Genomic DNA, 10,820 nt, shown 5'->3' with positions numbered 1-10,820 from the left:
TAAGAAAAATGTAGAACCTGTTTTTCCTCCTAGGGTTGTTTTGGCAGTGTCATTTTAGTTTGTTAATATAATGTAAGTATGATGATGATTAAAAAGTTCACTTAGTCACTGGGATGTGGAATTATTGTAGCAGTAGATATAAATATATACACATATATACACATACATACATATAATTTTTTACTTCTTCACACCACCAAGGCAGAATTGGAAAGGTGAGTAAGTAGAAAGGCAGATAAAACAGTTGAACTTTCAGACAGTTTTCTGCTGCCTACAGAGAGAAATCTTTTTCCTCTCAGTTCTTTTAGAACTTTATTCCCTGCTTTCAAGGAGGTCATGAGAGAAAGAAGCAATAGAGAGAAGAAATAAACCACAGAGAATAGGAATCAATATTTACCTTTTAAAAATCTAAATAAAGGTGATAGAATTTTAAGGTTCATCTCAGAATAAACATTAAAATGTGAGGTTTTCTCAAAAATAGCCATATAAAGTATTTCTATAAAGTAGATATATGTGCATAATTAGAAAATACCTCTTTAAATAAAGTTTAAATCACTTTCTCTAACTGCTTCTGTTAAACTCTGGTTTATTTTTAGCAATAAGTGCCTGTAACATCATGTTGAAACTCTAGATTAATGATAAGTTTAATTTCAGCCAAAGCAGATCAATCCATCATCTTTTGCTTGAGATAAGATTTGAAATAAATTCATGGGGTTGAAGCAGCAATTTTTTTGTTTCCAAAATGGCTCCTCTAGCACAGTGTGCAATATTAGCTAGTGTCTCTTCAAGTTGTTAACATACACATTTCCATTGCCCTGTTCTTTTTCCATGTAACAGGAATCAGAAACAGACACTGAATAATTCCTTCTATTCCTTTCTTTTCCTTTTTTTTTGGAGGGGGTGACCTGTAAATTTGAGCAACATTGTAATTTTTGACAGGCTGACTGTTTCTGAATTTTTTACCCTTTTCATCATTACCATCAGGTCACACACAATAACAAATAATACACATCTTTACACTAAAATGGAACACATATGTTATAATCTTTGTAATTGTGTTTGTTTTAGTATAATTGTGAGAGGAGTATTGCAATAGCTTTCCAGATACATGCTACTTCACCCAGCTAAGCTTGATCTTTGCAGAAATGTACGTATTTTCTCTCTATCCCTTGAGTGGATGTTTTGTTTTTCTCAAAATTTATGATTTTGTTTACTTATGATTTTGTTTTCATATTCTTTGGCATCAGGAATCACTTAGATGAAATAGCTCCATTGTGGCGAGAGCGTGACCTTTCCAAAGGTACTCGGCTATTATCTGTAAGACAAAGAGAAAGAGAACCAAAAACACAGTGAGCACTAGATCTTGGCTATTACACAAAGTTGGGTCAGGAGAGGTTTTCAAATAGTCCTGAATCACTTCAAATGAATATGTAAATAAGTAACAAGGAGCTCAGATCTGAGGCATTCATGCTGCAGCTCTTGGGCTGAGTTCAAGAGTCCTGCAATCAGCAATAAATAACTTTTCTTGATAAGTGAAGTCAGAGTGATGAAAGAAATGGAAGCACTCTCTCAACCACAGTCCACTTGGAAATTTCAGGTGACAACAAAATTCCTTGGTAAAGATGTCAAATTGAAAGGATCTATGTACAGTGCCTTTTGTTGTAAAGCACTTCAATTCCCCATGAGTTTTAAATCTGTATGTTTTCTACCTCTATAGGATACCAGGGCAGGCAGAGTAGAAAAGAGTTTTTATTTTTTAACAATGATTGCAGTATATGGCAATCAAACCAACTACTGAGTCTTTGCCTGATTGTATGATGCAAATATATTCAATTATATAGTCATTATGGGAATGAATAATGAATAGGTGCTATTCTCCACACCCATCACAGGAAGAATAATCACTGTAGAGGTAACTGTTGGCACAAAGCTTGGGAAGCAAATTTAAAGGCATTGATAGTTGCTCAAAAATATTTTTAGCTCTAATAGAAGAAAAGGTTTACAGCTCTGCATTGTGATGATCACTACTACATTATTATCACCTCTGTTTTATGTTCAGCTTAAAATCAATTGATGTGGGTGAAAATCCTTTTCTGACAAAAACATAATATACTTAGATTCTCTATTTAAAATGAGACTAGTTCCCTAGAAATAATGACAACCACTAGCACTTACATAAATGCTAAAACTTTACACTTGTTAATTTACTAATTCACACAACATCCCTGGGAGGTAAGTCTATTTCATTCTTTCCTATTATTTCTGTTTTACTGATGAAGGTTACACACCAAATCAATGGCATGATGGGGGATTATAATGCAAAGTTAATGCCTAAATGTCAGGACTGCTTTATTTAGAGGCAGATGTTGGGGCCTCCAAAGCTATTATTATGAAATGATGATGCCCAAGGAACACATCCATCCTGCTTGTCCCATGGAGAGGATGGACTATAAGTGCTGAGATTTTGCTATGGTACTTTACTCCTCTGTGTGTCTCTTGACTGATTCCCAGTTGTCTGTAGTCAGTACACAAAACAAAGCTAATTGGCCTCCATGACTTTGGCCTTGTTAACACCACATGACTGCACTAAGCCAACTGGCCTTAATCTTAAAATGCCTTATAATGCAATAATATCACTGAGATGTGAGAAAGAAAGGCATTTTCTCTATTCAGAGATATAACTGAGTGAAGGATTATTTGGGGATCCTTTTAAAGATATCATTTTAAAAAGCCATTATTTAGTTTGTGATATAGATCACAATTCAGCAAAAAAAATGTGAAGATAACATTCCTAGATAAAGGGCTTATTACTTAGATGTCACTGGTTTGCATACAGATTGGTTTGGGACTTCTTAGAAAACATTTAAATATGAGATTATAATACATTGATTACCAATACTTTGCTAGCATTTAAACATTCGGTGTTAAAAGCTATAAGATATAAGAATGATGGTACCATTCACAGAGGATTGTCCCAGCTCAAAAAAGGGCTTGTGCCTTGGTTGTACTACACTCTAAGGTCAACTGGCATCTGCACTCACTCCAGGAGTGACACTAGCATCCCATACCACCACTCACAGCCCACTGGATTCAAGACAAGTACCACATTCAAAAACAAGTCTCACAGCATTACATAATGTGGTGTCAAGATTCACTTATTGGTAGCATTTGGCATGAGAAAATAAACTTTCAGGTGAAAATAAGCTCAGGAAAAGACATTGAAGCTTTTGGAAGACAGGATAAATACTGGTTCAGGGCCCAAATCTAGCTCTTGGCATGCACAGGAGAGAATTATTCTACATTTCCTCCTCCCTTCTCTGTCTCTCTCATATATATTTTTTTGGTACCTAATTGATTCCTATGTTAATTATATAATTATAAGAGGAAGCAATTCTGAAAAGGTTACCACATATTTTTGAAATATCAATGTACAACCTTGTTTATGGGGAAAAATGCCATTAGAAACAGTGGAAGCAATGGCTAATCTGGATTTTGTGATCTAATTATAATTTTCTGCATTTATATTAAAACTATTTTAGGTGCAGAATATATATACTCTAGATTTTATGGATGAGGCAGAAATGCAACTGAGTAGATAACATGTTTATAAATAAATATGACATGAATATATATATTCATAATTTTTCACACTCTAATAGCTTACAATATAATGATAAAAACTTTTCATGCTCAAATTCATGCCCTTTTTGAGGCACATATTGAGAAGCAATGAATTTTTTGAAATAAAATTTTATAATTATAATATTAAATACTAATAGGAAAAAATCTGGCATGACCCTCATAAGGTCAGGGCGTGTAGTTAATATCAAATTCATAAGAAAGCAAAGGTTACATATTATTGCTGTCATAGGTGATAAAGTAATTTTGGTGATTGTGAAAGTGATTATACTTCCTATTTGGTGACATAGGAGGAAGAAGTGGATGCCCATGTGATGATTTGAGAATTCCAGGAGACCCAGACTGAACCAAATTCATTTCTCTAACTAGTCTTATTCTCTCAACACTACTGATACTAGAATAATTTAGATGGCGAAATAGGGGCCTCTCCTCCAAAAAGGTCAATAATTTAAAACATATGTATTCACCTGAGATGATGTGGAAAACTTTGTTAACAAGTATTGGCTTCCCTTTCCAATCTGTGTATTGTCTTTTTGGAAACCAAAGAAAGGAAGAAGGGGAGAGGCATCTGTCTATGTTTGTATACTTATTGGAAATATTGTACAATGAGATATAGGAAAACACACTTTATTAGAAGATAGGGGTAACATTATTTGTCATAATATTTCTCTGTCTTCATTTTCTTAATGCAAGAGGTAACACATAATAGTGAATAAGAAAGCCTACAGCATCTAATATATCCTCATGATTTAAGAATTCATGAAGAAATTCTATTGTTTATAAAAACCAACAATTAATGGAGAAGTAAAGCCTGAGATGTCAATCCAAGATGTACCTTCCAAATCCATCACAGTTGGGTATCCTCTTTGATCATCAAAGGCTTGTCTTTGAAATATGCCCCATGTGAAAGTGAAAAGATTCTGATATTACAGAGAGTGACCTGGTCATAGTGTGAATTTGGAGACAGCTATAGTTATATAAAAATGTGCATCCTATGGAGGAAGGGTGATCAAAAATAAAACACTATTCTAATCTGTCACCAAAAGAAAATATTAATACATGGACCAGCTTGACATACTTCTGCACATTCTGAGTACCAGGTTAATCAGTTCAAACCAATGTCAAGATGTATCCAGCCATAAGAGCAACAATATTTATGCTATTTATGAGTGCAAATTGATTTGACATTCATCTCAAAACCTTCCCTACTTAGTCCTACAGTGAATGGATTAAACCCATTACTGTATTGATGTAAAGTCCAAACCCTTTGTGATGCAGCAAAGGCAGTCCTAAGAGGAAAGTACATTGTAATTTAGTCCTATCTCAAAAAGGCCTGAATACAAATATACAAATATACAAATATACAACATAACTTACACCTAAGGGAGCTATAGAAGGAGCAGCAAATAAAGCCCAGAGCCAGCAGAAGAAGGGAAATAATAAGGTTTAGAGCAGAAATAAATGATATAGAAACAAAAAAAAAGCACTAGAATAGATCGAAACTAAAAGCTGATTTTTTGAAACAAACAAAATTGACAACCCCCTAGCCAGACTTATCAAAAAGAAAAGAGAAGGGACCCAAATAGATAAAATCATGCATGAAAGAGGAGAGGTCACAACCAATACCACAGAAATACCGTCAATTATAAGAGAAAACTATGAAAAATTACATGCCAACAAACTGCACAATCTGGAAAATAGACAAATCCCTAGACATTAACACACTATCACAACTCAAACAGGAATAGAAAATTTGAACAGGCCCATAAACAGCAAAGAAATTGAATCAGTTATCAAAAATCTCCCAACAAATAAGAGTCCTGGGCAAGATGGTTTCCCAGGGGAATTCTACCAACATTTTAAAGAACAGTTAACACCTATTCTCTTGAAGCTGCTCCAAAAAATAGAAATGGAAGGAAAACTTCCAAACTCATTCTATGAAGCCAACATTACCTTGATTTCAGAACCAGACAAAGACCCCACTAAAAAGGAGAATTATAGGCCAATATCCCTTATGAACATAGATGCAAAAACTCTCAACAAGATACTAGCAAATCAAATTCAACAGCAGATTAGAATTATTCAAAATGATCAAGTGGGACTTATTCTTGGGCTACAGGGTAGTTCAATATTCACAAATCAATGCAGAAAAAGCACATGAGGAAATACAGTATTCTTTTCTGATAATAACCTTAATGAAAGTAGGGATAGGAGGAACATACCTTGACATCATAAAAGCCATATACAAAAATCCCACAGCTAATATCACCCACAATGGGGAAAAACTGAGCGCTTTCCTGCTAATGTTAGGAACATGACAGGGATGTCCACTCTCCCCACTGTTGTTCAACATAGTATTGGAAGTCCTAGAGTCAGTAATCAGACAACAAAAAGAAATAAAAGGCATAAGAAGAAGAAGAAGTCAAACTTTCACTCTTCACAGATAGCATGATATTCTACACAGAAAACCTGAAAGACTCCGCCAAAAAACTGTTAGAACTGACATGTGAATTCAGCAAAGTTGCAGGATATAAAATCAATGTACAGAAATCAGTTGCATTTCTATACAACAATAATGAAGCAGCAGAAAGAGAAACCAAGGTATAGATCCCATTTGCAGTTGTACCAAAACCCATAAGATACCTAGGAATAGACCTAACCAAATAGGTAAAAGATCTATACACTGAAAACTATAGAAAACTTATGAAAGAAATTGAAAAAGACACAAAGAAATGGAAAATCATTCCATGCTCATGGATTCGAAGAACAAATATTGTTAAAATGTCTATAATACTCAAAGTAATCTACACATCCAATGCAATACCTATCAAAACAAAACCAGCATTCTTCACAGAGCTAGAGCAAAAAATACTAAAATTTGTATGGAACCACAAAAGACCCTTAGTAGCCAAAGTAATGTTGAAAAAGAAAACCATAGCTGGAGGCATCACAATTCTGGACTTCAAGCTGTATTACAAAGCTGTATTTATCAATACAATGTGGTACTGGCACAAAAACAGACATATAGATCAATGGAACTGAATAGAGAACCCAGAAATGGACACACAAATGTATGGCCAACTAATCTTTGACAAAGAAGGAAAGAATATCCAATGGAAAAAAAACGACAGTCTCTTTAGCAAATGGTGCTTGGAAAAGTGCACAGAGACATGCAGAAGAATGAAACTGGACCACTTTCTTCCACCATACACAGAAATAAACACAAAATAGATGAAAGACCTAAATGTGAGACAGGAAACAATCAAAATCCTAGAGGAGAAAACAGGCAGCAACCTCTTCAACCTTGGCTGCAGCAACTTTTTCTAGTTGTGCCTCTGGAGGCAAGGAAAATAAAAGTAAAAAATGAATTATTGGGACCTCATCAAGATAAAAAGCTTCTGAACAGTGAAGGAAACTATCAACAAAAGTCAACCAACAAAATGGGAAAAGATATTAGCAAATGACATATCTCATAAAGGGTTAGTATTCAAAATCTATAAAGAACTTACCAAACTCAACACTCAAAAAGCAAATAATCCAGTGAAGAAATGGGTGGAAAACATGAATAGACACTTTTTCCAAAGAAGACATCCAGGTGGCTAATAGACATAGGAAAAGATGCTCAAGATCTCTCATTATCAGGGAAAAATATAAATCAAAACCATGATGAGATACCACCTCATACCTGTCAGGATGGCTAATTTAATAATTCGGGAAACAACAGATTCTGGTGAGGATATGGAGAAAGGGGAACACTTTTGCACTGTTGGTGGGAATGCAAACCAGTGCAGTCACTCTGGAGAACAGTATGGAGGTTCCTCAAAAAAATTAAAAATAGAACTACCTACAACTCAGCAATTACACTACTAGGTATTTATCCAAAGGATAAAAAATGCTGAGTCGAGGAGGCACATGTACCCCAAGGTTTATACAGCACTATCCACAATATCCAAATTATGGAAAGAGCCCAAATGTCCCTCAACTGATGAATGGATAAGGAAGATGAGGCATATATACACAATGGAATACTACTCAGTCGTCAAAAAGGAATGAAATCCTGCACTTGCAACATGGATGGAACAAAGTGTATTATGCTAAGTGACATAAGTCAGTCAGAGAAAGACAAATATCACATGATTTTACTAATTTGCTAATATGTGGAATTTAAGAAACACAACAAATGAACATAGGGAAGGGAAAGGAAGGAAAAATAGATAAAAACAGAGAGGGAAGCACACCATAAGAGACTCTTAAATACAGAGACAAACAGGGTTGCTGGAGGGAGGTGGGTGGGGGATGGGCTAAATGGGTGATGGGCATTAAAGAGGACAGTTGTTGGGATGAGTACTGAGTGTTATATGTAAGTGATGTATCACTGGGCTCTACTTCTGAAACCAATACTACACTATATGTTAACTAACTTGAATTTAACTAAATTAAAAATAAAATAAAATAAAAACCATCCATGCAACAATTTATTCAGCAACTATGTATAAGGCACATCATCATCCATAAAGTACCTGAATATTCCAAAGGCTCAGACCAATAGCTAGACTTGCATCACTAACTTCCTTCTTATCGAAAACTTTGTCAAATGAAGTAACTGAGGAATAAGCATATCATAGATAAAACTTAACCAAACATGAAGTGAGATGGACCAAAGTACTCAAGCCTATGGTATGTAACCTCAGAATGTACAATTAATCCTCAAAGTGAGTGTATGCCAAAGGTCAAGGATATATCTAGTATATTTCATGAGTAGGACAAGTTGAGATAGAAAACTGTGATAAAAAGGCCACGCCCATTAATCATTTCTCCTCATATTAGGGGTCCATCTGTCATCTATGGAAGAACAGTTTCCATCCTGGTATTCATAGGCACATAGATATATCAATGTTAACCTAACATAATGCACTTTACCTTCCTAGCAGGGTAACACAAAATAAATGTGTCTGGTATGTACTGTATTACAAAATATGCAGTTTTAATTGCAAGAAAACAAAGTAAAAGAAAACCTCTGTGATTTACTGTGGACTTTGTTTTCTCCAAAGCTCTTCAAAAGTAATGGTGTAGCAGATCAGTGCTACCCATCAGTGGGTAGGCATTGTTTCCAACAAATAGAGGACTGGGTTTATGTGATGTAGGCTAAGAAAACCAGCAAAACTAAAGATGCTTCAGGAAATGTCTATTGAGTAGCTGTTTGCTTTTCAAACACTGATGAGATCATTTATTTTAGACTGTTATAGTGAAACTGTCTCATATAAACTTACATTTTCCCCCTTTTATCCCTTGATTCCAAAGATGTTTTATGTCTTCATGGTTTGGGGGATCCTATATTGATAAAGCTTCATACTTGCTAGAAATGACTGGAAGGTAGCAGCTGAATTAGATTTGGGAATAATCTCTTGATGGAGGACAGCCAATTATTTGACCAGATTTGTTCTCTTCACTCTTACTAGAATAGTGTCTTTAAAATGCATACATATGTTGAGCTCAAACTATATGTGCAATTTGGTATTGTTTTCATTTAATATTTTATTGTAGAAATTTTCCATGTCATTAAATTCCTGAAACATGATATTGAAAACATAATTTTTAATGGCAACATACTCTTCTTTTTATATTATATATCACAATTTGGTTAACCATTTATCTACTGCTAGACATTTAAGTTGCCCCCATTTTTTTCTATTCTAAAGGTCTCACAATGAATATCCTTATATCTATCACCATACAATATTATTACAATATTATTGACTACATTTCCTATGCTATATTTTTCTTCCCCATGACTTGTTTATCTTATAACTGGAAGTGTGTACCTCTTAGTACTCTTCTCTATTTTTCCCATCTCCCTATCAGACTCCCCTCTGGCAACTACCAGTTTGTTCTCTGTATTTATGAGTCTGTTTCTATTTCTTGTTTATTCATTTGTTTTGTTTTTTAGATTCCACATCTAATAAAATCACATGGTATTTGTCTTTTTCTGCCTGACTTATTTCACTGAGTGTAATACTCTCTAGGTCCATCTATGTTGTCACAAATGGCAGGATCTCATTCTTTTTATGGTTAATATTCCATTATACGTGTGTGTGTGTGTGTGTGTGTGTGTGTGTGTGTTCATCTTTTTCCATTCGTCAATTGATGCACACTTAGGTCTCTTCCATATATTGGTTATTGTAAATAATGCTGCAATAAATATAGGGGTTTATCTCTTTCCAAATTAGTGTTTTCTTTTTCCTTGAATAAATACTCAGTAGTGAAATTACTGACCTGTATGGTACTTACAAATCGAGACCACAATGTGATATGACCTAGCACCAGTCACTAGTATGAAAAAGACAAGGGATACCAAGTGTTGGCGAGGATGTGAGAAAAGGGAACCCTTGTGCACTGTTCGTGGAAATGTAAATTGTAATAGCCACTGTGGAAGACAGTATGGAGGTTCCTTTAAAATGAAAAAAAAAAATAACTGCCTATGTTTTCTCTTAGGAGTTTTATGGTTTCAGGTCTCACATTTATGTCTTTAATCTATTTTGACTTTATATTTGTTTATGGTGCAAGAAAGTGGTCCAGTTTCACTCTTTTGCATGTAGCTGTCCAGTTTTCCCAGCACCATTTTTGAAGAGACTTTTTTTTCATTACATATTCTTGCATCCTTTGTCATAGGTTAATTGACCATATAAGTGTGGGTATATTTCTGAGCTCTCTATTCTGTTCTATTGATCTGGTGTCTATTTTTGTGACAATGCAATACTGTTTTGATTAGCTTTGTAGTACAGTTTGAAATCTGGATTTGTGATACCTCCAGCTTCCTTTTTCTTTCTCAGGATTGCTGTGGCTATTTGAGGTATTTTGTGGTTCCATACACATTTTAGTATTGTTTGTTCTAGTTCTGTGAAAAAATGGTACCAGTTATTTGACAGAGATTGCACTGAATCTGTAAATTGCTCTGGAAAGTATCAACATTTAAAAAATATTGTTTCTTCCAATCCACAAGCATAGAATATCTTTCCATTTGTTTGTGTCATCTTCATTTTTCTTTCATCGATGTTTTATAGTTTTTGAAGTACAGATATTTCACTTTGGTTAAATCTATTCCTAGATGTTTATTCTGGTACGGTTGTAAATGGGATTGTTTTCTTAATTTCTCTTTATTCTACTTTGTTATTACTGTATAG

At 34.5% G+C, this 10,820-nt stretch overlaps 1 protein-coding gene across 3 annotated transcripts in view; it reads right to left on the bottom strand.

The window, feature by feature from the left end:
- Positions 1–569: 569 nt before the first annotated feature.
- DIAPH2 (diaphanous related formin 2) overlaps positions 570–10,820 on the bottom strand; it is a 988,177-nt gene continuing 977,926 nt past the window's right edge. For all 3 annotated transcript variants that reach the window (XM_058714641.1, XM_058714642.1, XM_058714643.1), the window contains one exon: positions 570–1,315. In XM_058714641.1, coding sequence (XP_058570624.1) covers positions 1,251–1,315 — 65 coding nt within the window. In that variant the 3' untranslated portion in view covers positions 570–1,250. The remainder of the gene's footprint in view (positions 1,316–10,820) is intronic.

The sequence above is a fragment of the Neofelis nebulosa genome, chromosome X (genome assembly GCF_028018385.1).
Source record: "Neofelis nebulosa isolate mNeoNeb1 chromosome X, mNeoNeb1.pri, whole genome shotgun sequence".
Classification (NCBI taxonomy): Eukaryota; Metazoa; Chordata; class Mammalia; order Carnivora; family Felidae; genus Neofelis; species Neofelis nebulosa.
The sequence above is the reverse complement of the archived record's forward strand: the minus strand, read 5'-3'. Positions and strand labels throughout refer to the sequence as shown.